At 45.5% G+C, this 27922-nt stretch overlaps 1 protein-coding gene across 5 annotated transcripts in view; it reads left to right on the plus strand.

Moving 5' to 3' along the window:
- The window catches only part of BCAR3 (BCAR3 adaptor protein, NSP family member), a 206287-nt gene that overhangs the window by 84648 nt on the left and 93717 nt on the right, over window positions 1–27922 (plus strand). For 2 of the 5 annotated variants that reach the window (XM_073810880.1, XM_073810893.1), the window contains exon 2: window positions 13024–13351. In XM_073810880.1, the coding sequence (XP_073666981.1) occupies window positions 13024–13351 (328 nt within the window). Of the gene's footprint in view, window positions 1–5207; window positions 5419–13023; window positions 13352–25120; window positions 25250–27922 lie in introns of those variants that run through there. The other 3 variants (XM_019919797.3, XM_073810914.1, XM_033863369.2) reach the window with 3 other exon arrangements.

The raw sequence follows: 27922 nt of genomic DNA on the forward strand, positions 1-27922 counted from the left end.
ACATATAATCAGGGAATCTGCCCTGTTCTGAGTTTTAGGGAAGGTGTCCCAGAGAATAAGACATATGAGCTGGGACTGGTTATTTAATTTCATGGTGCCTCAGTCTTCTCATCAGTAAGATGGGGTTAATACTACCCCCTTTGACTCACAGAGACATTGTGGGAAGAGTAATCATATACATGAAAGGCTTTGAAAAATGCTCGGTGTACCTAAGAGTGAGCACGTTGCTCTCCAGCCAGCGGCAGCTGTTCTCTGGCTTCTACATCTGTCATCAAGCCAGGCATTACCCAGGTACTCAGCCTGCAGACCTTTGATCATTCTCCTTCACTCTGCGAGGCAGCTGGGTCGGATAGACCTGGGGTTTGCCTTGGTTCTGCCACTTACATCTAGAGTGAATTTGGATAAGTTACTTAACTGCTATAAATGCTGCTATAAATGCAATTTGCATTAACTGCTAAAACTCACTTTTCTCATTTGTGAAATAGGGGCAGTAATAGTACCAGTTCACAGCTTAAAGCTGGTAAAGCACTCAGCATAGTTCTTGGTGGTTGTTACTACTAAACCAGTTGTAGCTACTATTATTGTCATTGTTATCATTGCTAATAATTAACTCTTGCCATTTATTTCTTGGTAATAACTTTGGTCCTTAACTTCCATTTCCACTGCCCCCAGCCTAGTCAAAGCTCTTGTCATGTGACAGTAAGGCTATGGCTATAGCCTTCTAACCAGTGTCCCACCTTGGCTCTCACTTCTCTAGTTCACTCCTTATGGCTTCCGGAATGAGCTTCCTAAAATAACAGGACTTTATGTATATCACTTGTTTTCTTTAATATTATCATTGAGGACATATTTGCAGTTCATACCACAAAGAGCTAAGCTTCCTAATATGGAAGGGGGTCCTAAAAAAGTCATAATAAAAAGACCTACAAATAGATAGAAAAACAGAAGTGCAAATTCCAAAAAAGAAAAACAAATAGCTACTCAACATGAAAAGATGAGCAGCCTCACTTATTATGAGAACTGCAAATTTAAATTGCACTAAAATTCATATTTTACTTACCAGATTGGCAAAAATTCAAAAGTTTAATACCTTCTGAAAAGAATGTGGGGAAATAAACGTTTTCTTATATTGCTGTGGTGTGTAAATTGGTGGAATGGAAATTTGGCATTACTTATCAACATTACAAAAGCATATACCCTTTGACTCAGCAATTTTACCTCTGGAAATTTATCTTACAGATATACTTACACATACCAATGACACATGTTCAAGGTTATTCATTGCAGTACCGTTTGTAATAGGAAAGGATTGGAAACGACTTAACTGTCCATCAATAGGGCACTAATGGAATAAATTCTGGTACATCTCTTCAAAGGAGTACCGTGCACTAATATGGGGAAATCTCCAAGATACATTAAGTGAAAAAAATAAGCAAAGTGAAGAACTATGGGTATAGCATGTTACTTTTTGTGTAGGAGTGGGGAATAACACACACACTTGGAGAAATTCTGGCAGGCACACATATTAAAAACAGTTATTACCTATGGTGGGAGGGGACTGGCAGATGGGAGAAAGAGTTAAGAGGGGGACTTTTCACTGTATACCATTTAATATATATATAAAATGGTGTGTGTGTGTGTGTGTAATTTGTGAACCATGTGTAATATATGAACCATATTACCCAATCAAAATCTTATATTAAAAATACTCCTATGGGACTTCCCTGGTGGTGCAGTGGTTAGGAATCCACCTGCCAATGCAGGGGACACGAGTTCGAGCCCTGCTCCGGGAAGATCCCGTGTGCCGCAGAGCAACTAAACCTGTACGCCACAACTACTGAGCCTGCGCTCTAGAGCCCGTAAGCCACAACTGCTGAGCCCGCGAGCCACAGCTACTGAAGCCTGCTCACCTAGAACCCGTGCTCCGCAACAAGAGAAGCCACCGCAATGAGAAGCCCGCGCACCACAATGAAGAGTAGCCCCAGTTCACCACAACTAGAGAAAGCCCGCGCACAGAAGCAGAGACCCAACACAGCCAAAAACAAATTAAAAATTTTTTTAATTAAAAAAAAAACACCTCCTATTGCTCATCCATGAATGCATTGATCACCTACTATGTGCTAGGCACTGGGGATACAAATGTGAAAGTAGTTGTGATGTGGTGGAAAGTCCACTGAACTTGAAGTTAAAATATCTGATCAAATTCTGACTCTGCTTCTCACTAGCTATGGATCTTGGCACATAGTAGGTAAACAACAAATGTTTGTTGAATGAATTTGTAGTTGAAATTACTTAATCTTTCTGAGTCTGTTTCCTCCCATATAAATCAGGATAGAGATGCCTCCTATCTCACAGGGGTATTGTGAAGACAAATAATAGGATGTGTCATCAGTTCTAGTAATAGTTAATGAGAACTATTGTATGCTAGGCACTTCCACATTTATTATTTCCTTGACTTCTAACATTTATTTACTCACTCATTCGTGAGGAAATAGAGGGACTGAGAGGGATAGTGACTTGTGCAAGGCCTCTCTGGATGTAAGTTGTCTTCTAGTCTTTATTGCTACCTCGCCATGGTGCGTCACTCAGTAGAAACTTTACCCATAGTAGGTGCTCAGGGAATTTTGAAAATCAAGAAAAACCAAAGTTTTACCATTGCTCTCAGTGACACTTCAGAGCAACAGGAAGTCAGTAAATGTCTTTCTAATAATTCAGTTTAGAAATGTACCAGCTAGTCTGTTTGAAATTCACTGCACTAAATACTTTGGGAAGATCGAACAAAAATTAAAAGTTTATGCTTCTAGGGACTTCCCTGTGGTCCAGTGGTTACGACTTCATCTTCCAATGCAGGGGGTGAGGGTTCGATCCCTGGTCGGGGAGCTAAAATCCCACATGCCTTGGGGCCAAAAAACCAACACATAAAACAGAAGCAATATTGTAACAAATTCAATAAAGACTTTAAAAATGGTCCACATCAAAAAATCTTACAGGGCTTCCCTGGTGGCGCAGTGGTTGAGAGTCTGCCTGCCAATGCAGGGGACACGGGTTCGTGCCCTGGTCCGGGAAGATCCCACATGCCGCGGAGTGGCTGGGCCCGTGAGCCATGGCCGCTGAGCCTGCACGTCCGGAGTCTGTGCTCCGCAACGGGAGAGGCCACAACAGTGAGAGGCCCGTGTACTGCAAAAAAAAAAAAAAAAAAATCTTACAAAAACAGTTTATGCTTCTAATGAGGCAGGGAAGATAAAGACGAACCCACAAACACACCCATAAGGAAAAGGTAGAAACTGATTCTTGAGAATGCTGCATTTAGAATCTTGCAGCCTTGCTGATGGTTCTTTCTTAGGGGAATGAAAAGGATACAAAGTATACCAACATGGCACAATTTAAAAAATATTTTAATTGGAGTAAAACATATGTATAGAGCAGTGCACAAACCAATCAATTTTTATAAAATGAGGGATAGTTATTTTTTATTAAATAGTACACATCTATGTAACCAGCACCTGGATCAAGAAATAGAATATTACCAGCACCTAGAGACTCTTCTGGGTTCCCTTTCCATCACTACACACCCCTCAAGATAACCACTATCTTCACCATTAACATCATAGATATGTTCTGGCTGTTTTTGAACTTTACATGTACCCATTTGTGTCCAGTTTCTTTCACTCAACGTCATATTCATGAGAGTCATGCATCTTGTTGAGTGTAGACATAGTTCATTCATTCTTATAGTATTCTACAGAGTTTCTCTCTCTTCTGTTAATGGACATCTGGGTTGTTTCTTTGGGGCTGTTATAAAGAGAGATGCTATAAGCATCTTTGAACATGTCTTTTGGTGAATATGTGTATATGTCTTTTGGTGAATATGTGTATATATCTTCGTTAGGTATACAACTAGGGATGGAACTGGTAGGTCACAGACTCTAAGTTAATATAGTAGATAATGCCAAACAGGTTTCTAAAGTGTTATACAAAATTCTCTAATTTTAGCTATTCTGGTGGGTGTGAAGGGAGATCACATTGCAACTTCAATTTGCATTTCTGGGATAGTTAATAAGTTGAGAACCTTTTCATATGTTTTTTGACTTTTTGAGAAATGCCTGTTTATCCCCTCTTGAAAAATGCCTGTTGAAATATTCTGCCTATTTTCAATTAGGTTTTTCTGCCTTTTTCTTGCTGATTTGTGAGTGCCCTTTATATATTCTATATAAGTCCTTTTTTTGGATATGTGTAAAGCACTCTGTGGCGTGCTTTTTCACTAATGGTGTCTTAGAATGAACAGGAGTTCTTAATTGTCATGTTATCCAATGATCAGTTTTTTTCCTTTATGTTAGTGCTGTATATGTTTAAGAAGTCTTTGCCTACCTTAAGGTCATGAAGATGTTTTTTGATATTTACTTTGGATGGTTTTATTATTTTACCTTCTACAGTTAGAGTTAATATCCTTCTGGAATAGATTTTTTTGGTATGGTATAAGGTAGAGGTCAAGATTCTTCTTTTTTCTCCATGTGGGTGTTCAGTTGATCCAGCATCATTTACTGAAAAGACAGACCACACTTTCCCCAGTGCAACACATCAGCATCTTGAATGTAAATCAAGTGACCATATACTATAGGTCTGTTTCTGGTCTCTCTATTCTATCGTCTATCCTTGCTGCCAATTACTTTTCTACAGCTTTCTAATAGGTCTTTATATCTGGTAGTGTAAGTCCTCCACCAGACTCCAATTTTTTACCCCACCAAGCAATCTAGTACTGGAGTGCCACTTCCACCTCCCACTTGGCTTTCAATATGTCCAGGTGGGTGTGATTGATTTGCTTGTTCCCATGGCTTGGTCATCTGTGGTTACCTGGTCTTTATCCCATCAAACCCCTTTAAACTGAAAGCCAGCCTGGTGTCTGCAGACAAGCAAAGCAGATCTGCTGGGTAATGAAATAGCGCGGGGAGGGGAGAGGAGTGGATTAGGTGGGGTTGTCTCTCGTGAGGCGTACATTGAGGAAGTGGTCGATCTACACTTGAGGACTGGCTTCTCGGGAGGTACGAAGAGAGCCAAACTCTAAAATCCGGGCAGAGGAGGGCAAGGCGAGGTCAGCGCATGTAAATGTCGCGGGGGGTTCTGCAAGGCTGCGCGAATAGGCTCGCCGGGGTGGGGCCGGGAAGCCGCAAATCACCAGTTGAGGGCCGGAGTGCGCGCCGCCGGCTTAGAGCCGCTCCTGCAGCTGCCGCGGCCGGGGCTGGGGCCTGGGCGGGAGCGGGAGCCGCAAACGCCGGGCGCACAGAGAGCCGCGCGCGGGCTTCTCGGCCGGCGCGCCCCACCGATCATGAGCGGCTCCTGCTCTGGGAGCAGCCGCGGCGCAGGGCAGAACGAACAGCGCCTCTGAGCCCCAGCCGGAGAGCCCGGGCGCCGCGCGGGGAGGTGAGTCTCCGCCGCGTGTCCCGCGGGCGTGCGGCTCCTCTCGGGGCGCCTCGGCCTCCCCCTCCCCTTGCAGGACAGACTGGGAAGTTTGTTGGCGAACTTCAGGCTACTACTTCAGGAAAGTAGAGCCGGCGCACCCCACCCCCAGCCGAGTTGGCGATTGGGGGCTGGAGTGGCTGAATGGGGGACCGGGCTGCTCCCTTAGGGGCCTCTGAACCGGCTGGGATTCCCCAGGAGGGGCCCGCGGCGGGAGGCGGGAGGCGACGTGCGGCGAGCATCTCTGCTCTTTGCTCTTTAGCGGCATCTTGCCGGGCGCTGGCCTCTCCGACCCCCTGCGCATCCAGCCGCGCCTCCTGGTCCCGTCTCTCTCTGCCCCAGAAGCCGGTGGGGGTCGAGGGATGCGAGGGCCGGGGAGGGGGAAGCCCTGGGCTTGGAGGAGGCGAGTTTCTCCACTAATCTCTTGGAAAGTTTGCAGAGAAAGCTAAGGAGCCCGCCCCGTAACTGTTGACATCTCCCTCCCTCGCTCCCTTTGTTGAGAAAGAATGAATAGTTGGTTGTGTCGCTCCCACTGCGTCGGAGAGGGGAGGGAAGGGGAGGTGAAGGCTGGGAAACAAGGGACGGTGGGCGCAACAGGCAGGAGGTTCCGGTCTCAGCCCGTCTTTCCTTACCCGCTAAGGCTGCCTCCACTTTAAAAGTTTGATCAGGTGTAGACACTCGTCGGGGAGAAGTCAAGTGGGCTCCAAAGCAGCTGACGAGCCGGCGTGGTTTTTGGAGGACTAACAGTGGGTCGTGGCTGGGGGTTGGGGGGTGGAAAACTCTGGTTTTGGTTTTAATTCACTTGAAGCAACGTGCGAAGGTGAAAGATTGCTCGCCTAACCTCATGTGTGCTTCCACCTAAAGCCATTAGCTGAGATAGAAAGTAGAGCCATGCATTCAGAGATTCTTTTAAACCTTGACCCTTATATACCAAGGCTAGCTACACTGATCTCTCCAAGGAAAACACATCGGCGGAGGGGAGGTCAGTTTGAGGGCGGATAATCTCCCTGCTTGTTGCCAAGGAGCGAAGCGAGATCCAGGGGGAGCCCTCGGTGCTGGGGGCTGGGCTCAGAGAGTCCCAAGTAGCAAGGGGCTGCCCAGTTAATAACGGGGGGAAGCCACCGGCCAAGCAGTTGTACATTAGTGTGCAAGGGGACGTATGGAATATAACGTAAACAACTTGCCATGCCAATGGCTCCCTCATTCCCTGACTCCAACTTTCCCTAAACTGCCTCTGAGAAGCCTGACATTTCCAGAATGACTAACCAAGATCTCAATCTCCTATTCATATAGAAAGGACTGCTTGTCAAATGGATGCTAATCTTAAGACCCTTATCATGTAGATCCTGTGCTGTGTTGCTTGAAATACAATCCATGGAAGAATTATTCATACTTCAATCATCTGGCTAGACTTCATAATTTACTTCAAAATAAAGGGATACTCTTAATTCCTAAACCCAAGCAAAACTTCATTCTTAGCGGATAAGCCAATTTTATATGTGTGGTTTTTCCATCTCCTCTTCCTGTCTGCCTCTGCAGAGAAGATATAAAACTACAGATCTGGATTGTACATTCTCTGTCATGGTCATAATGGGGCAACGAGGAGGTTACGTTTCCAGAGTTTAAAATATGATAGAAAGTTCTTAAAGCCCACATCAGATGACCATCTGTGAATTTAACTTGAAAATATCTCATTTCAGAAGTAAAATAGAAAAATTCAAACAAGTGGGCGTCTTATCTCTGTCTCGACTTGTGTGTGATCATCAGTTTCTTTGAGACATCTTTATAAAGCAAGTGAGTCAGTCCTGCTGTTCACAAGCATTTCAGAGTACAGCCGCTGACCGGGGTCAGGAAGGTAGCGCATAGGTTGGGAGTGTGTCGAGCTCACTCTCATCCCTATCAGGATTTCAGCTCTTTGAACGTTCACATGGGTCTCGAGTTTTCATATCAAGATGTAGAGTCTTTGACCTTTGTATGTATTTCAAGGTCTTGTATTAGACTGAATCAGGACACTGTGTCTGTTTACCTGCACAGTAGAGAGAGGGGAAGTCGGATGGCCAAAGTCTTACCTGGGCTTTTATTTAAAGACGGCATATGAGCTCACTTAGTGTGCCTGTGTATCTATGCTCACATTCTACTTGGTTTGCTGTTGTTACGTATATTGCTCTAGGTTAAAACATTTCCCTCCTCACCCTTCCTGGTTGCAGTCTTCCCCAGAGCAGTGACTTCATTTGTGAACTCTCTTTGTGATAGGGATACAATTACAAGCAAGACAGACATGGTCCCCGCCCTGCTTAGAGGAGACCTGCTATTTTTTGAATGCTTGCTGTATGTCAAGGGCTTACATACACAATCGTATTTACTTTTCACAACAACTCCATGAAATAGATATTGTTAACCCATTTTTACAAATGAGAAACTGTCAGAGAGGTTGAGTCACTTGTCCCAGGCCACACAGTAAGACATTGGCACAGTAGGGATTTGAACTTGTGTCTTACTTCAAAGCCTTGGTTCTGAGTCAACCCATGTTTGATTTAAAAAAATTAAATAGTACATAAGAAGTACATAATGACTAGGAACATCAAGACAGAAACATCCCCAAGTGGAGAAAACATGGGAGCCAAAAACTCGAGACTTGAACTTAATCTCCACTGTGCTCTTCCAACCACATGTTCCCACCTCAAGACCTTCACATTTGCTGAATCCCCTGCCTGGAACTCCATTTGATCCTCTCTTACTGGTTCCTTCTCTTTTTTCAGGTCTCATGTCATTGTTACCTCTTCAGAGAGGTCTTCCCAGAACACTGTAGTGTAAAATAGCCCTCCATCCCCAACAAGTGTATTTTATCATGTCATCCTGTTTCATGTTCTTTAGGGTACTTACGACTGGGATATTACCTAGTTTGTTGTCTGTGTTGGTTGGACTTCCCCATCACAGTGTAGGCTCCACGAGATCAGGACCTCATCTAGCTTTTTATATCCTCAGCTCTAGTACACTGTAAACTCTCGGAGACTCTCTATTGAGTGAATGAACGTTTATTTTCCTTATCTGGAAAAAGAGAGGGGCTTGATTCTCTGAGATTCCATCCACATATCATGTGCTGAGATTCTGCCTAGTGGTCAAATGGGGTTGTGGTTCCTCTGTCAGAATGGAAAGTACGTACCTTGAACCTAGATTCCATGCGCTTCCACCCCTGGATTTCCTCCAGGTTCCTGGAGTCTAGAAAAAAATAAAAGTGAATAAAACTCAAGTAGGAAACAGAGCAACCAACAGACTGCAAATGAGTTTCTTCCACCTATAATTCTCCCTGCCATTCCCTGCCCCGCTTTAGTGTTTTTGTTGTTGTTGGTTGTTTGTTAAAAGTTAGGTCTCTGGCCAGGGCCCACCTCCCCCATCGTTGGATCGATTCAAGCTTGACATAGGGCCCAGGCTGGAGCCAGTCTTTCCAAGTGACTAGACACAGGGCAAGGCTGTACTTTAAATGGGAAAGAGTCCCAAGTTAGAGGCAGCAAGTTGTAGAGGAGAGCCTGGCCTGTGTATTTCCAATTTAACCGCAGCTGAGAAATTTAACTGTAACTCTGGAAACTTCAGCTTGGATGATCTCCCTCTGGTAATTAAACCCTACTTCACATCCTTCAGGTCAGCATCCCTTCCTCCGGGAAGCCTTTCCTGGCTGCTAGATTAATCTAGGCCCCCAGTCCCCACTCTGCGTGCTCCCACGGCACTGGGAATCACCAACACGCATGGTCATTACTTACTGTCTGCTTCCTTTGCAGGGTAGGAACCTCGTGAGGATAGTCGTTTGACACCGTTTCCAACACCCACACACAGTCCCCACCACCCAGGAGGCCCCCCTTAAATGTGTGTTGAATGAAGAATGAATGAGGGAACGCTTCTTTTGCCTGAGTGATGCTTTCTCATTGTTATTCTATTCTGTTACCCAGAAACTAATCTGGGTGCCAGTTGCTCTGTACCAAAGAAACTCGCTTACCTGGTGGTCCTCAAACTTGGCTCCACAGTGAACAATAAATACTAGGGGAGCTTTAACAAGACTGGTGCCAGGGTCCTACCCACCGAGATTGTAATTTTGTTGGTCTGGCTCACGGCTTGGGTGTCGGGATTTTAAAAGCTTCTCCGAGGACTCTTATGTGCAGCCAGGTTGAGAGCTGCCGATTTAAGTTTTCAGAATTTATCCCTTGCGTTGGTCCTTACAGGCTTGAAGCAGCCCAGGTGGGAGAGGGCAAGGATATAATTCATGGATATTGTATGGTTCCTGACAGTTTAAGAGGTATTTTCACAACTGTTATCACAGCTGATAATAACAAGCGGAGGGATCTACTCACTGGTTTAAATATTCCCTTTATGTTGACGACTCTTAAAAATCGACATCCTGTCCTGGCCCCTAACTGCACATACCAGTATCTAGCCTGCTAGACGGAACTGCCCTCCTGGTACCTCACACTCAGCAGCCCCAGTGGTGAGCTTGTTACTCTCTCGCCTGCCCGCAGGGGTTCCCTCTTGTGCTACTCAGTGTGTTACAGCATAGCCCTGTCCTCCCTTGGCTGTGGCCTCCTTCCTCCCAGCCAGAGGCCTCGAGCTTCTAGCCCCTCGCTCTGCCCTTCCTTTCCCTTCCCGTGGCCACTGCCCCAGGTCGGAGTCCTCCATCACTCCTTGCTGGCTTGTTGCTGACTGACCTCCCCACCTCCCTTCTCTCCCTCCAGAGTGACCGGAGCTCCCTACCCAGGCACAGACTGGATTCCGTCCCACCCTTCCCGAGCTTCCCTAGTACTGACAGTCAGGTTCAGACACCTCAACACAGCCTTCAAGATTTCATGGTCTGGTCCTAAGCTGTGCTTCTTCCAGGAAATGCTTCTCAATGTGACTCAAGCCACACTGCGTGACTCAGTTTCCTGAGCCTGTAGGGGCACTTCCCTGCCCTTATGCATCTACTGTTGTCGCATCCTCTTGGAGGGCTTTTCCCTACAATTTTCAGCCTTTCAAAATCCTTCATCTCCAGTGATGCCCTCTCTGAGATCCTCCTTGAGCCCTCCTTGAGCCCTTTTTTCAAAATTAATTATTCTTCACTCCAGCATGTTAAGGGTCCCATTGATGACTATATTACAGTTGACCCTTAAACAACACAGGTTTGAACTGCATGGGTCCACTTACACACAGATATTTTTCAATAGTAAATACTATAGTACATGGTCCGTGGTTGGTTGAATCTGTGGATATGGGGGAACCATGGATATGCAGGGCTGACTATAAGTTATATGCAGATTAGCCCCTCATTGTTCAGGTGTCAACTGTATTGTCTCTTTGAGTTCATAGTCTGGGATTGAGGCTTATGCATCTTTGTTTCTCTGAGTCTCTTATCTGGAGTAGGCACTTAAATGTTTGTTGAATTGAAAATAGGAAGGGCAGTGTTAACATCCCTTGAGAATACACTGAGGTGAGGGTAGCTTGCTGAAGGGCATTCTGAAGCACTTCGGCTCAATCTTGAAATAGATAGACCTTGGATAAGCAGAGAGGAAACAGGCTACTGGAGACACTGGAGCCAGGGTAACTCTGGTCCGTCGTCCTAGGCTGAAGGTAGACGTGACCAACACTGTGGGCCTTTGTACACGAAGAGGTTCTGTGGGGGGCTTTGGGCCTCGCCACCAGGTTCTTGGGAATGATCCAGGCCTGCCTATAAAGAAGGAAGGTGCTGATAGCTGGGACAGGTGAGAGTTCATAGCTGTGAGTGTGTGCGCGAAGGGTGAGGGAATCCTCGTCCGCTTACGCCACTGTGGTCAGGCTGCGAGGGCTGGGGAGTTTGGTTTCTTTTTTAATAACGATGATTAACATTGAACAAGTGCTGACAGTGCACCAGGTACTGGCCAGACCCGGGAGGGGCCCACGTGGGAACTCACAGTCCATTGTCTGCACCCGCTGGGAGGCAGGCCTTCTGTGTGGTCCCAGTTAGACACAGAGCAGACAGGCCTCAGAATTACCAGGCTTGGCAAAGAACTGAGGACAGGGTTCAGATTATATGCCTTGCATGGAGGGTCTCCTTCCACCCAGCTGCCGGCACTCGGGTGTCTGTCTCTGTTGTAGAAACAGTGGAGTGTGTGTGTGTGTGTGTGTGTGTGTGTGTGTGTGTGTGTGTGTGTGTGTGTGTGTTGTCATTTGCTTCCTTTGCATACCCTGCTGTCTTTGTCCTGGTTCCACCTCTTACTCTACCAGCTTCTGGAGGGCTGTGTTCTTCTTGGTTGTCTCCAAGCTGCATCCCAAGTCCCCAGTTCCTTTGTGGAACTGTCTCTGCGGTGGTGCTAGTGAGTGATGATTTTCACTCAGCATCGTTCCCTTTGCAGTGGAAAGGGTGGTCTGTGAGGAATGGGTGCTGCAAGGCTTGAGAAGAGACCACAGTGCAAAGAGATAATCTCCTCACCAGGCTCGGGGAAGACCAGTGCTTTGCGCTTAGCTACACAGCCGTGATCTCTAGACCAGTCTGATACCACGACTAGTGGTGCACATTCTGGACCCTTATGTCTCCTGGGACTAGCCCGAATTTTTATTCAGTCTTGTGTTTCTTTATCTCTATATATTGGCCTTTAAAATGTCGTATAATTTGGCTTAGATCAAAACCATAGTTTGTTTTTTAGGGGGCGGAGGTGCTAACTCTGCTCAGGGTGAGCATTTCTGCTAGCGTTCATAGCTGGGAACAACTGTCGGGGCTGCTTTTGCACAGAGCATTTCCTTTTCTTTCCATGATCTGTGCCCCCCAACCCTATTTTCTCTTCCTTCTCCGCCCTTCCCACTCTTCCCTGACTATACAGACACCCATGTGCATTGCTCAACCCTGCTGGTGGCAAGCAGGTCCCTGACCCCTCCGGGGGCCGGTTGTACATGGAGGTCCCCCACCCCAGTGGCTTTCCTCTCCCGCTGAGCCCCTGATGTATGGAGGAGTAGCCCACCTCCTGACCCCTGACCCTGGCCATCTTCGTTAATTAGCGTACATTGATTTATTTATAAGCAGCAGGTCTTTGCCAGAAAGAATCTGTCCTGTCTCTCTGGGTAGCACAACTGAGGGGCTGGTCTGGCGCTGAAGGCGTTCTAGCAGCTAAGGAATTCCAGTCATCTTCACCTGTTCTTATCGTTTACAGGGTGGTGGGAATGCGTGAGCTAATTATCTAACATATTTGAACGTTTTCTCAAATGCATTTATTACTGAAACTTGAGTCTTTCCTCAGTATTCTTTTTTGTTAGTCATGCTTTTCCATCGGCTTCAGTCATCTGAAGTAATAAAATGGCTCATGTGCCTCTAAAGTCCCTGAAACGTACTTGCCCTTTTCCATTGGCGGATCTGCTGCCAACCCAGGAGGATTCTTCTGCAGGATGAAAAACGGAGATGAGTAAACTGCCCATCGTATTAAATGTCACGAGTGATGCTACTCAGTGTTTGTCCTTTAACTCTCTGTGAACATTTTCTTTTGTTATGTGGTCTATTTCCATTTCCTTTTGTAAGTGGGAAATCAGTTCTTGTGCTTTTCTTAGATTTATACCTTCACTCTTTTCTTCCCCACTTAGAGTTGAGAATCATGGCTGCGGGAAAGTTTGCAAGCCTTCCTAGAAACATGCCAGTGAATCACCAGTTCCCCCTGGCCTCATCCATGGACCTCCTGAGCAGCAAGTCACCTCTCGCTGAGCATCGCACAGATGCCTATCAAGACGTGTCTATACACGGCACCCTTCCACGGAAGAAGAAAGGCCCTCCTCCCGTAAGGTCCTGTGATAACTTCAGTCACGTGGGGACCCTCCCCCATTCCAAATCCCCACGGCAGCACTCACCTCTGAGCCAAGACGTCATCCAGGAGCACCCACCGCAAGACTGGAAAGGCAAAACGTTCACCTTCAGGTAGCTTCTTTAATTTCATGGGTGAAAATGATTTGTTTTAAAGGGCTTTTTTTTTTTTTAAGTCTTAGGAAAAATGTCGTATATGCATAAAGTAGAGAAGATAGGTTCATTACCTCCTGTGGACCCATTACCCAGCTTCAACAGTTATCAACTCATGGCCAGGCCTGCTATGTCTGTACTCCCACCCACTTTCCTTCCTCTGGTATTATTTTGAAGCAAATCTCAGACCTCATTTTATCTGTAAGTATTTTGGTATGTGTGTCTTTCAAAGACAAGGACTCTTATTTTAAAAAACATAATAACCACAATATAAAAAACTGTAACATGAAAAGATGCTCAACATCACTAATCATTAGAGAAATGAAAATCGAAACTGCAATGAGGTATTACCTCACACCGTCAGAATGGCCATTATCAAAAAATCTAGAAACAATAAATGCTGGAAAGGGTGTGGTGAAAAGGGAACCCTCCTGCACTGTTGGTGGGAATGTAAATTGATACAACCACGATGGAGAACAGTATGGAGGTTCCTTAAAAAACTAAAAACAGAACTACCATATGATCCAGCAATCCCACTACTGGGCATATACCCCGAGAAAACCATGATTCAAAAAGACACATGCACCCCAATGTTCATTGCAGCACTATTTACAATAACTAGGTCATGGAAGCAACCTAAATGCCCATGGACAAATGAATGGATAAAGAAGATGTGGTACATATATACAATGGAATATTACTCAGCCATAAAAAGAAACAAAATTGAGTTATCTGTAGTGAGGTGGATGGACCTAGAGTCTGTCATACAGAGTGAAGTAAGTCAGAAAGAGAAAAACAAATACTGTATGCTAACATATATATATGGAATCTAAAAAAAAAAGAAAAAGAATGGTACTGATGAACCTAGTGGCAGGGCAGGAATAAAGCTGTAGATACAGAGAGTGGACTTGAGGACATGGAGGAGGGCGGGGCAGGGCGGGGAAGCTGGGGTGAAGTGAGAGACACATATTCACTACCAAGTGCTAGTGGGAAGCAGCAGCATAGCACAGGGAGATCAGCTTGGTGCTTTGCGATGACCTAAGGAGGTGGGATGGGGAGGGTGAGAGGAAGGCTCGGGGGGAGGGGATATGGGGATGTATGTGTGCATGTGGCTGATTCGCTTTGTTGTATGACAGAGACTAACGCAGTATTGTGAAGCAATTATACTCCAATAAAGATCTATTTAGGGCTTCCCTGGTGGCACAGTGGTTGAGAGTCCGCCTGCCGATGCAGGGGACACGGGTTCGTGCCCCGGTCCGGGAAGATCCCACATGCCGCGGAGCGGCTGGGCCCGTGAGCCATGGCCACTGAGCCTGCACGTCCGGAGCCTGTGCTCCGCAACGGGAGAGGCCACAACAGTGAGAGGCCCGCGTACCCCAAAAAAAAAAAAAAAAAAAAAGATCTATTTAAAAATAACTAACATCTAAAAAAGGAACCATTTCTTAATATCTTCCAGTATTTGAGAGTATTTTGAAGGCCAGCTTCCTATATCATTAAGTCCCTCAAAAGGAACCACAGCATTTCTTTTTATCATAACATCAGATTATGAACTATGTCCATCCAATTCTTTTTTTTTAATCTGTTCAAAGAATTTATTACCCTTGACTTTTGCATAAGTCATGGCCTTTATTTTCCTAGCTCTACACAATATTATCATTAACCAGGACTTCTTATACACACTGTTATCACTTTTATTACCCATTGTAATGAAAGATATGAGACACAAGTGAAATAAGATGCAAAATAAATTCCAGCCCAGTTCACAAAATGAGCCGCCAGCCATTCATTCAGCCTTACGTTTCTGTAGCAACAAGCAGCAGCAGTTCCATAGCACCATCATGTAATAGAACCTGCAGCCAGTCTAGGCACTGCCATTCACGTTCTCTATGTATTTAATTACATCCAGTTTGCAATATGAAAACCAACTGTAGGTGAAAGGCCTGTGTATGTAAGTTGCTATGGAAATATGGAGAGGGAAATGTTTAATTCCTTCTTGGAGGGAAATTGAAGTTCAGGGAAGGTTTCACATTTGATCTGTGTTTTAAAAGTAAAGAGAAGGTGTCCGCAGGTGTTGAAGAGGGGGGAAGCACCTCCAGGTCAGGCTGCAGTGTGAACAAAGCCAGGAAACACTGCTGCGAAAGCCCGGAGAACAGAAATTAAACTGTGTGGTTGAAATAGGGTTTTTTGATAGTGAGTCTTCAAAAATCTTTTAAAACACCGCAAATGTGTATCTATCTCACGGTATAGAACTAGTGTATCTTATTTCCTCAGAACAGAGGCTGTTGCTCCTCAGTCACTTCTCAAGGACATATTTAGATGATTTCACTCCAGTTCATCTGCATTCACTTTCTTCCCATTAGACACTTTCCCCCTTTATAAAAATGACTATAACTCACAAAAGGCACTCGTCCATCCAATTCTATAGAGATGCCAGGATGTCTATAAATCAGGAGCTGCCTCTCCTTGTGTAGGTGGCCCCCACTATCCAGAGCATTCCTGTGAAACCCTCCATAAGCTGAAACGGTGTGAAATGAAGAAACAATTACCTTAGGACACATCTTGCTAAAGGATGCACGAGATAAATGGAGATAAAGCCCAGGTGCTCACAGACAGTTCAAAGCTAGGGCAGTTTGATGCTGAGACGCTGAGTGTAGTTCCAGAGAAGGAGCTTGGTGGTACCACTCTTGCTGCTGCTCTGTGTACACACTGCATCTGTAACAACTTCTTGAAAACAGACTCTGAACACTGTTTTCACTTTTCACCTTTTTTCACAAAAGCAAAAATCCTCCTCAGATTTCTTTTGATTACTGAAATCAGGTACTAACGTAGGTCTTTTCCTAAAAGCTAAGTGATGTAAAGCAAACTCTCGAAAAGCAGGGATACCTGTATTTAGTTGTCAACATGCTGAAATAAAATTGTGTGTGGATATATCATCGGGTCAGCTTCAGGATACTTTAGAACAAGAATTGATTTCTCCTTCTATCCACCAGGGACCTGGGTAAATAAGCCTCATTGTTGTAAAGGCTTCTTCTCTGCATCTATAATGGGCCTGGTTGTGACCCTGCTTGTTAGAGCTGGTTTAGAAACTCTGCACCCCTTTTCCTGTTGAGGAAGACCAGCAACCTGTGATGCTATCGGGTAAAGCAGGGGATGGTTTCTTCTGCTGTATCTCCTGGTGTCTCTCTTTTTGTCCTACCCTGTAGCAAGGAAAGCCATTTTGATCCTAGCTCATTTATTTGTTCCATGCCTATATATTGAGCACCTGTGTTAATTAGAATACATTGATTTTATAAGCACCATTGCTTCACCAGGAAAATTCTGCTGATTTCCTCTGTGTATCTTAGCTGAAGTGCTGGTCTGACACAGTAGACATTCTAGCTGTCAAATCATTGCCCTCTTACAGGGTGGGGAAATACATAAACTAACAGGATAACAATGGAACATCAGAAACAGTGTCCTTCCAGAGCTAACATTGTAGTGAGGGACCCAGATAATAAATACAAGTGAATAAACAAGACAATTGCAGATTATACTCAGTGATGTAGAGGAACTAGAGTGATACACTAGAGATTTATTGGGGTTGTATCTTTTTTATAGGGTGGACAGGTCTCTGAGGAAAAGAACTAGTGGAAGTCTCTCTGGGCCTAGGGAGAACAAGTGCAAGGAACCGGGGGTGGGAACAAGTTTGGCATGTTTGAAAAACCCAAAACAAGCTGCGGTGACCTGCAGCTGGGGTGTAGCACATTGAGAGGTGAATAGTACACATGTTGGGAAAGAGCTAGGCAGGCAAGAGTTCAGAATTATTTTTAGTTGTGTAGTTGCAGTATTACAAGAAGAAAATAAGTTGAGGCCCAGATATTCTCTGGAGAAAGCACTGGAGAGTCTGCAAAGTTTCTGACATCAAACCACAATGTTCCCCAGCATGTTCTGGGGGTCAGAAGGTTCTGCTCTGTGGAGTCTCGCCGGGTGGCCTGCTGATGACAGGGGCACGTGGAGGTGCATGCCTGTGCACGGTAATGTTAATGTCGCATCACTGGCACCTAACACTCTGGGATGCAGAAGCAGAGCCATCATTGCTCCCTCTTAGGAAGATTATGAGGTAGCAAAGAACCATAACTTATGGCTAGCCAAAATTAAGCACAAATGCCAGGCTGCACTATGTGGGGTCAGAACCAGCTGGCTTCCTGTGGCCACTTTTTATTCATTAAGTTAAACTCTATATTGAGCTAGGTATCCATGACGTACCGCATAGAGACGGTTCACAAACTCATTCCCTGAAGTTCTAAGGTCTAGGCTGGGTGTCTGCTCTTACCAGGGGAAACTCCCAGGGGCCGAGGGTGGAAATGGAGCCACTCTTTCTAGCTTGAGGACGTTCTTGATAGACACCCAAGGCCCCAGCTGTCACCCTGCCAGCAGTTCGAAGCTTTTTAACTTGAAAACTGACTTGGACATAGATCAGACCTCAGTAAAAGATCTTATCGGAGGTGGACACAAGTCATGAGTTTCAAGTCCAGGCTGTGGAAGATTTAACAAGCACCGCTGGTTTACGTTTGTTTCGGATTCAGAATTACGTTCGTCCAAATTCACATCTTTTTTCCTTAACTTAAAGTATCTTATTGTTGAAGGTCAGTACAGAATAACAAATGCACATCCTTCAAAATGAGGCTGAGTGAGAAGGCGAGTGGCTCTGTGTCAAAGGATCATAAAGTCCTCTTCCCCTGCTCCGCAGTCTTGTTAATGTGTTTTTTTTACCTGGCACATTTTAAAAATATCCTGAGGTGTTCCCAGTTTTGAGGAGTTCAAAGTACCGTATATTCTTTTTTTTTTTTAATCCTTTTAAGTATTCCTAATAAGATTATGAGCTGCCTCACTTATTCTTTGGAACAATCCACAGTGTCAACAAGTAACTTTTGTGAATGTGAAAAGCTGGGGACAAGATATATTAATGAGAACCTGAGGCTCTAGAGCGGAGAGTGTGACTAAGGTGCTGGACAGAACTACTGTGAGAGAGAAACAGCATTTCTATTCCTAACTCAGCTCTGACAGCCCAGTGGAGCTGTGAAAACACCAACCACCCACCACCCGAGCTCACTCACCACTGGAAGCTGGGAGCCATATGTGTTTTAAAGTTAAGAGTTTTGGATCCCTGAGTCTAGGGACCTCAGACTAGTTAGGTCTTTAACAACATTATTGATTTTTTAAAAAATTCATTCATTTTTGGCTGTGTTGGGTCTTCGTGGCTGTGCACGGGCTTTCTCTAGTCGCGGCAAGTGGGGGCTACTCTTCGTTGCAGTGTGTGGGCTTCCCATTGTGGTGGCTTCTCTTGTTGCAGAGCACAGGCTCTAGGCGCGACGGCTTCAGTAGTTGTGGCACATGGGCTCAGTAGTTGTGGCACACGGGCTTAGTTGCTCCATGGCATGTGGGATCTTCCCAGACCAGGACTCAAACCTGTGTCCCCTGCATTGGCAGGCGGATTCTTAACCACTGTGCCACCAGGGAATTCCCAAGATTATTGGTTTTTTCTTTCTTTTTCTTTTGTTCTTTTTTTGGGGGGGCTTGTTTCAGGCAAACTCTTTTGGCCTTACTTGTTTCTTTTCATAGTGCATTCAGGGGTTAACTTCAGCTAGGAGTGACTTGCCCAGATGTCAAGTCTGCAAGCCTTCCATTCCATCACATTTGGTGTTGGCATGATGATGTTGGAGCCATCTTGGAGGGCCCCACCCACTCTTCATGTGGACCTGCCTACACTCAGAGGGAAGCCCTTCAGACGGCACCTCCTTGTCTTGTGAAATACTCTAAGTTGCAAGTTCGCTGTTTTCCCAACAAACATGTTTGCCTTGTTAGTCATTAAAAAGTCACCTTTATTATGATTGAATATCAATTGAATACCCAACCTGTGGGAGGCCCCAGGCAAAGCAGAGGAAATCTCCCCTTTGACCTTTGCATTATTAAGCTGTCATATAAACATACGTCATATCCACATGAATTATTACCTCTTAACATTTTATAGTTTTAAAATATCTTCAAGGATATGTTCATTAATTGCCTTGTTTGAACATCATAACCTGTGAGAGGGACAGCAGATTTCATCGTTAGCAGCAGCAGTGTGTTGTCACCATTACAGTTGAGAAAATGGTTCAGGGATATTGAGGCACCTGAGATTAGACCCTAGTGGGTAACTGAGCTGGGATTAGGACCCGGAAACTACTGTAGGGACTTCCCCAGATGCTGCGCTCTGTAGCCTCCCAAGAAGGCTGGCCCTGCCGTGGGCATCCTCTGAGCTATCTTCTTGCGTGGAAAGCTTCGGGCCCCCTGGGGTCTGACTGCAGCATCTCAGACACACCCCCTTGAGGAGGATAGAGCCTTGGCTGCCAAGAGCAGGCAGAAGGCGGGCCTGGAAGGGGAGTTGGTCTCCTCGTTCTGAGACCTGTATCTCTTGGCTTTGTTGTTGTCTTGGCTGCCCTTGGATGTACTTGTGGTTTTGAAAGGTAGCCAAAGCAAGAAGCCCAGCGCTCTTAAACGTGCTGCTTGATGTCACAGAAGGAGCCTTTGTTCTGCAAGCAGAGCAAGGCTTCTCTGAGAGGTCTGCCGACGGGATTTCCTCTTGACATTAGCATTGTTTGGCTGGTGTCCCTTTGATTCATCTATCTTCAAGGATGAATTTTTATATCAATCTGGGGCCTTCCTTGGGCTGAGAGGGGACCAGTTCCTGTTGTGAGAGGTCTGTGTTGCCAGGAGAGCTGAAGGTTCAGCGCTTGGAGTCCACTGTGGGTCCTTTTCCTGCTTGTGGGTACGTGGAGGCACGCATTCCGGGGAACAGCTGCTGAGAGCCTAATTCCTTCTGCCCCTTGTGCTGAGGGAGCATGTGGCTGGACAATGTGGTGTTTCATGAATTTGCATGAGTGGAGCTGACTGACTAGTCACAAGTGTTTTAACTGATGGGGGCCAGAAAGTCTGCAAAATTATCCCAAGTTAAAATCCGGTATCCTTTCCCAGGCAGTAAGTAACCTACCAGGTCACGGTGTCGGCTCTTCAAAGTTAAAGGAAAAGTGTAAGGCGCAGGATCTGTGCAGACCCTTCTCTAAACGCTGTTTTAAAGACCTAACTCTGGGCTGTGTTGGTGACCCCTTCTGAAAAATTGTTTCATGTGTTCCTCTTCAGAACCACCAAGTTCTATAACTATTGCTCTCTCCTTAGCAAAGCAAGATGTTCCCCCAGACATGCAAATAAATCACCCTTTAGCTCACAGGTAATCAGAAGGCTCTGCAGTGTGAAGGTCCACACACAAACATCTGCACATTATTATACATGGACATGTCTGCTGTCTGCAAATTGGAAGCTTTTTGTGCACAGAGGAAAAGTTGGGTTTAGAGTTGAAACAAATTTATTTAATAGACTAATAGATTCTATTTAATAGAAGGTACATTTATTGAGTTAGCAGAATAACCGTGGCTTAACTGCCAAGAATGTCTCCAGAATGTAAGAGCCCGTGCATTGAATTTTTATTTTTAAACTTTCAAGTTGAGTTTTACTAACATTTTGAAACGCCCCTTGGTGTTTGAGCGCAGCTGTTGTGGATGGGTTAGTGAATTCCGAGGAATGGTGCACGTCCAGGCTCCGGTGGCCCCTGGTGTGCTGAGGCCAGGAGCAGCTGGGTCAGAGGTGAGCTCAGCCCTGCTGGGCATCTTGTACCGGCCCAGGGTTGGGGGAGCCCAGAGAATAGGAAATGCCTGCAGGTCCACCAGCTGCCTGACAGTAGTCCTAAATCCTCTACTAGCAGGGATGATTTCAGCCCTAAAGGCTGGGATCTGTGCATTCTCAGCTGTTCTGGGAAAAACGAAAGGACATTTTTTTTAACTGATTGCAAACCGCAACCAAGAGAATGGTCAGAGAATTACACAAAGCTGTCCTTGTTGAGTGGAGCTGTTCAATATCTTCTCTTTCCCCCAACCCCTCACACCCCACCCCAACTGACTTGCTTTAAATCCTTTTTTTTCTGGCCTCCTGCATGCTGTTTGAGAAAAGTCAGGTTTTTTCAGTCTTCTGAGAGTCAGAAACTGTGAGTTTATCAGGCCCCTCAGTATAGGTTAAAGCATACTGTAAACAGAAGACGCTCTGCAGTTACAGACTCCTCATGTTCTTATCACATGTGGATTTGAGAGCCATCCCAGCCTGGCCAGAGATGGGAGCTGGAGAAGTTGTAGTTACTCTCGTTGATTGGAAGGAGATTCCTTCCTGGGGCCTGGACTGGAGCCACAGGAGTGATAAGCCCTCAGGCCGTGGCCACCCTGCTGTTCACAGTTTTGTAATGCTGTCACCACCCAGTCTGTCTCTAAGAGACTAGCTGCAGGATTGCATACAGAATTTCAAGCTCTCTCTCCTTGGAGGCCCCAAACACAAGCGCTGAGGGTATTCCTGTTTACGGATTGTGCCGTTATTGACAAATTACAGAAGGCTGACAAACCTTCCGTGCTGACCCAGCCTTTATGCAGCGGACTGTCTGCGGTTCCAGAATCACTTGCAAACGTAGTAAGAGGTAAGAGGTGAGAACACGAGTCACGTAACTGAGAGGTCTCAGTTCAGATGCCTGTTTATCCACTACTAGGTGTGTGAACTAGGGCAAGCTCTAAACTATAAAATAGGGTGAAAATAATCCCCTCTGAGGAGTGCTCTGAGGGTTCACTGGTCACTAAACACGAAGGCTCCACCGAGTGTCAGCACTCTGGCTTTCACTCTTGAGCCTGGCACCGCCTTCTGGGGCTCTGGGTGGAGCAGGTCTCAGCTTCCACCTGATCAGAGCTGTTGATTCTTCTCCTGCCAACTCTGCTGTGTGACGCCTGACCCTGAAGGCCATTGGTACTTTTGCTGGGACGTTGATTTAGCCCCGGACATCAAAGAAAGCTGCTAGCGACCTTGATGCTGATTCCAGCAACCAGACTGGTAGCTTTGTGACCTTATGTAAGTTCCTTCACCTTTCTGAATCTCCACGTCCTCAAAGGGTGGCTTGTGGGGGTCAAATACAATCCCAAGTGAGGGCACCTAGCCCAGGACCTGGCATGAAGCAGGGGCTCAGATGTTGGTTTCCGCCCTTCCTTCCTCCTGGGAGGCTCTTAATCCTCGTGTGTAACCTGAGATCACGTTCCATGCCTGCGGCTAATGGGGGAGAAAGTTTCCCACGTGTTGACGGAGTCTGGCTGGAATCCCTCTACCTGGGTCTGCTCTGAGCTGCCCTACAGCAGTGCATCTTGGCCACCGCTTGTGCTTACAGGTGCACAGAAACATCGGTGCACAGAAAGATTAGCACACCATTGTGCTGAGACCCAGAACAGAGCCTCCCTTTGGTGGACTGGCCCAGCCCTCGTCTGATTGTCTGATTGTAGTACTTAATGTCAGTGTCTTCACTGTTTATTCTTTGATGAATATTTATTGAGCTTAGTTAGTGCCAGGTATTGTGCTAGGCACCAGGTACCCAGTGGAGAAGAAAATAGATGTGGGCCCTGTCCTTAGGGACTGCCCAGTTTAGGTGGCACGCAGACAAATGCATCAACAGATACATAACTGCAGAATGAGGAGGTGCAAGGAAGGTCACATCAGAGAGCCCTGAGTTCCTTGGGTTGGGAGGAGGGAATGGCTCTCTGTGGGAGGGAACATTTGAAGATTTAATATGAAAAGAGAATGTAAAATACCTCATTCATATTTTTATGTTACTATGTATTGATAATTTTGAAATATTAGGTTAAAAGTTTATTAAAATTAAGTTCATCTATTTCTTTTCAACTGGCGACCAGAAAAGTTTAAGTTACATGTTTTTCACATTGTATTTCTATTGGACAGTACCGGTCTAGACCTCACTAAGGAGTTTAGATTTTCTCCATAGGGCCAAGGGAAGCCTTTAAAGGGTTTTAAGCAAAGGAATAGCATGGTCTGATGCAGTTTTAGAAGATTCAGTGGAGAAGTGATTGATGGAAGAGAAGCTGGAGAGAGGGCAGGAGGCGATGGCAGCAGTACGGGAAGCGGTGGGGTCTGCTCTGGGATGACAGTGGAGGAGATGAAGGTGGGTGGATTCTAGATCTGTTTTGCGGGTAGAGTCTACCGGACACACCGAGGGTTAGGACTGAGATGACGGAGAGGGGCAGTCAAGTATGGCTCGGGTAGCTGGGGGCGGGGGTGGGACCATTTACGGAGACAGAGAAGACTGGAGAGAGCAGGGCTTCGTTTGGTTGTTGGGCGGCTTTTTCCTGGGAGGAGGAGGTGACGGTAGATTGCAGAGAATCGAGATGTCCGTCTTGCGTGTGCTAAGTCTGAGATGTGTGTGTGTCTGAGTGGAGGTATTAATCATAATACCAGTTGGTATTATGAGCCTGGAGCTGTGGAGAGAGGTCTGGGCTAAATGTTATAAAGTTAGGAGTCTGCATAGAAATGATATCAAAGCCGGAAATGGATGCTGTCAGCAAAGGAGAGAGCTGTGTAAAGCATAAAGGGAAGGGCCCCTAGGACCCAGCCCTGAGGAATCGTGGCACAGACTGTTCTGGGGAGCCAGCAGAGGAGGCTGGGCGTTTGGTGGGGAGCAGAGAAATGAGGCAGGAGCCTCACGGGGTTGGTGTTCAAAGGAAGGTGGGGTTTTTTTAAGATGAGAGACAAAATTCAATAGGAAAATATCTAATCTTTTAAGCATGTAATAAAACAACGCACATTTTTTCATTACTTGATTCTTTTTTAAAAGTTTTTGATCTGATTAAAGCAGACATGTCCCCGGGGCTGCCCTTCCTGTGGGCCTGTGTCAGCAGCAAGGTGATTAAGCCCGCAGTTCCTTCCCCGACGGGTCTACATGTTCCCTGACAGCTCTGTGGGCAAGAGGAGGTACATGGCCGACTGTGGTTGACATTCAGGCTTGTGCCTGAGGGGTGAGGGCTGCTTTTCCAAGGTGCCTGCCCTGGAAAAGGGGCCTAGGGTGTATGTTCCTATATATGTTTGGTTGAGTGAAATCTTTCCTTGCAGAGGCTCTGAGGTTTGGAGGCTCGCTCAAAACCATAGCACTTGTATTCTGCCTTTGAATTAGTTGAGAAGAAACCTTTACAAACACACTCTTTAGAAAGGGATGAGGAATGGTTGGGGGCAGGGTGGACGGGGCGGGTGGGAGTGGAGGAGGGGCAGATAGATACCAGGCAAACAAAGCATCTGCTTTTATCAAAAGTGCTGTGTTTGGGCTTAGCCAGCCTGAAGCCTGATGATTCACTGATTCCAGACCCTCTGTGCCTGCCAAGAGACATAGTGGCCTTGATACGGCTTTTCTTGTTGTTACTCTATTCAGTTTGACTGACTGCCGCCAAGTTAAGGTTTCAACAGTGGCTTTTAACTTAATGCTGTCCTAGAATTCTGCCGAGCACAAGTTAACCCATGACCGCATCAAATCTTCATCAACCAGTACCACTTTGTATTAGCCTTGGATTCCTGTAGAGACTCACCACAGTGTAATACGTAGGATATTTAAATGGTGCTGTTTTAACATGATTAGGGAATCTGCCTGAGGAGGCGGTTTAATTGCCATTCTTTTAGAATATGTCATGAACACATTCATCAGGCATGGCTGTATTTTCAGATGAGATAGAAACTGACTCACAGAAGCAGGAATTGGAAGTGAAAGAAGCAGGAGTCTGAGAAGCAACCAGGCCTTGGGATCTCTGGTAGCCAGGGAGAGAATCGTGTCCTCATCCACAGTCTACCCTGGGCTGTAGGAGGAAAGATTCCCCAAGTTGAGGGAAATAATACCAAGGATCTCATGGTCTGAGGCTCTGAAAGGGAAACGCATTTCAGGACAAGTGACAACAACATGCTGCCCACAGTCCAAAGGAGGAACAGGTATGTGACCATCCAGGGAGCTCTCTTGTTTAAGGATGTGTAGGAAGAACTGTCTCCAGCCTGGACCGATCCATTTACAGGATCCCCCCAGTGTGGTCTGATGAGCCAGGGCCAATCTGATGAATTCATTGACAAGTATGTTGAGCACCTGTGTGACAGGCTTTATGCTAGAGATTCAAAGACAGTCCAGGGCTTTTGTCCAGTTGAGGAACTCATAGCCCAGGGAGAAGGGGATGTGGGTTTGGAACCATTTGAGCTTACCTGCACCTGTTCTCTCTCTTTGCTGCTGACCTAACTTCCCATCCACAGTGTAGCTAGCCTTCTGTATCACTCCACTAGCTTGATAAGCAATTCTGCTTTTCTTGACCTCTGACCCTAACATCTTTCCAGGTATCTGTGTTACTTTTTCTCCTTGACCAGATGATTGCAGGCTGTGCTTTCTAGGTAACCCTTCCCTCAGGGCATGCCTCGTCTGTGCCGCCACTTCCTCTGTGCTGTTCTGGCCTTGGCCCCAGACTTAGGAAAGGTTGGGCCATGCAGCCGAGGCCCATATCAGAGGGTGGCTTCTGGGCTGTGAAAGAACCAGAGTGCGGAGTGAGCAGAGGATTGTGAAAAATGCTACAGGTAACAAAAAGGGCTTTCAAAAATTATGTTTGGAATAATAAAACCAAAGAGAGGGGGGATGTGAGAGAAACCAAACTGCTGAGCTGCTGTTTGGCTTGCATTTTTTCTGCCATGGAAATGACTTCTCTGATTGGAAAGGGTAGGATAGAGGTGAAGGAAGAGAGTAGATGAGGCCGTGACAAGAGGTTGTGATGCCCCCAAATGAGGTGAAGCCCCAAGGCCCAAGAAGACAGAGGGAGCTTGAGGCTGAGACCATCAAACCAGCATACAACACTGGAGAAATGTTGGCATCACCAAGAGCGACAGGAAAATTGCAGATAGATAAGTATTTAAATTTCAAGAACGGAACTAGGGAGATAAAATGAATCTATAAAATGGTATGATTGTCATCCTTCTCAGGAAGTATTCTAAAAAGGACTATTAGAACAATGATTTTTGAATACTTGGTGAAGGAAGCGACAACCATTAGTAATTAGCAGGGCTTTGCCAAAAGCAAGTCAGACTAGATTAACTTTCCTTCCTGGAGTTACTTTGTTGGTAGATTAGAGGAATGTTGAGAAAGTGTATATGCAAATGTCAATCATCGGTGATCTCCTTAGGATGAGAGAGATTCGGGCCAGATGATGGTACAGAAAGCACGCTGTAGGCTGTGTCCGTAGCCCCTTTCTAGCCAACTTTAAAATATCTTTTAGACAGTGGTGCTGACATAAAGATCACATTGGTGGATGGTATGAATCTTGGAGGAATAACTAATGTCAAAGTGACAGAAGTAAGATCCAAAAAAGATCTTGGCGTTTTGAAACAACAGACCAAACCTACCTAGAAGGGCTATGGGGAGAAACAGAGACTTGCACTAGAGTCCAAAAAACAAAGTAAAAGTAAGGGGTTCAGCTTAATAGCCACATGTGAAAAAATATTTCAGGATTTAGGTAACTGCAGCCTCAGAATGAGTCAGCAGTATATTATGGTTGTCAAAAAAGCTAATGTGATTTTAGAAGCATTAATTGAAGTTTAATAATCAGACCAAGGGAAGTGGTCACACTTGGCTGCCCAGATCCCATCTGGTGAATTGTTTTTAGGTCTAAAGAACAAAAATGGAAGATGAATTCCCCCACTACAGAGCAGTGAGCTTCTGGCTAGACCACTCATCTGCTCTAAAGCAGATCTGTTGGCTTAATCATTAAGGAATACCCCTCAGCTTCTTTGTATTAGCGAAAAGGAACTCCTCATGTCATGTGTTAACCCTGGGAGAAGAATAGAAAATAAGCACCAACCTTAATCCTGTCAACTGCTAGGGAGCCTCCTTTAACAAATAAGAAATATGTCTTGAGATGTGGAAGAGTAAATCTCATATTTACTTTGCAAGGTGATGAAACAAAATATATTCTCTTAAGTACACATCTAGAAGTGTTATAGTTCTCTGTTTTTAAAGCTACATCCCAGAAAAGGGAACCCTCTTGCACTGTTGGTGGGAATGTAAATTGATACAGCCACTATGGAGAACAGTATGGCGGTTCCTTACAAAACTAAATATAGAATTACTGTATGACCCAGCAATCCCACTACTGGGCATATACCTAGAGAAAACCATAATTCAAAAAGACACATGCACCCCAATGTTCATTGCAGCACTATTTACAATAGCCAGGTCATGGAAACAACCTACATGCCCATCGACAGACGAATGGATAAAGAAGATGTGGTACATGTATATAGTGGAATATTACTCAGCCATAAAAAGGAACGAAATTGGGTCATTTGTAGAGACGTGGATGGACCTAGAGACTGTCATACGGAGTGCAGTAAGTCAGAAAGAGAAAAACAAATATCGTATATTAACACATATATGTGGAATCTAGAAAAATGGTACAGATGAACCGGTTTGCAAGGCAGCAATAGAGATACAGATGCAGAGAACAAATGTATGGACACCACAGGGGGAAAGTGGCAGGTGGCAGATGGTGGTGTGATGAATTGGGAGATTGGGATTGACATGTATACACTAATATGTATAAAATAGATCACTAATAAGAACCTGCTGTATAAAAA

Source organism: Tursiops truncatus, chromosome 1 (genome assembly GCF_011762595.2).
Source record: "Tursiops truncatus isolate mTurTru1 chromosome 1, mTurTru1.mat.Y, whole genome shotgun sequence".
In the NCBI taxonomy this organism is placed as follows: Eukaryota; Metazoa; Chordata; class Mammalia; order Artiodactyla; family Delphinidae; genus Tursiops; species Tursiops truncatus.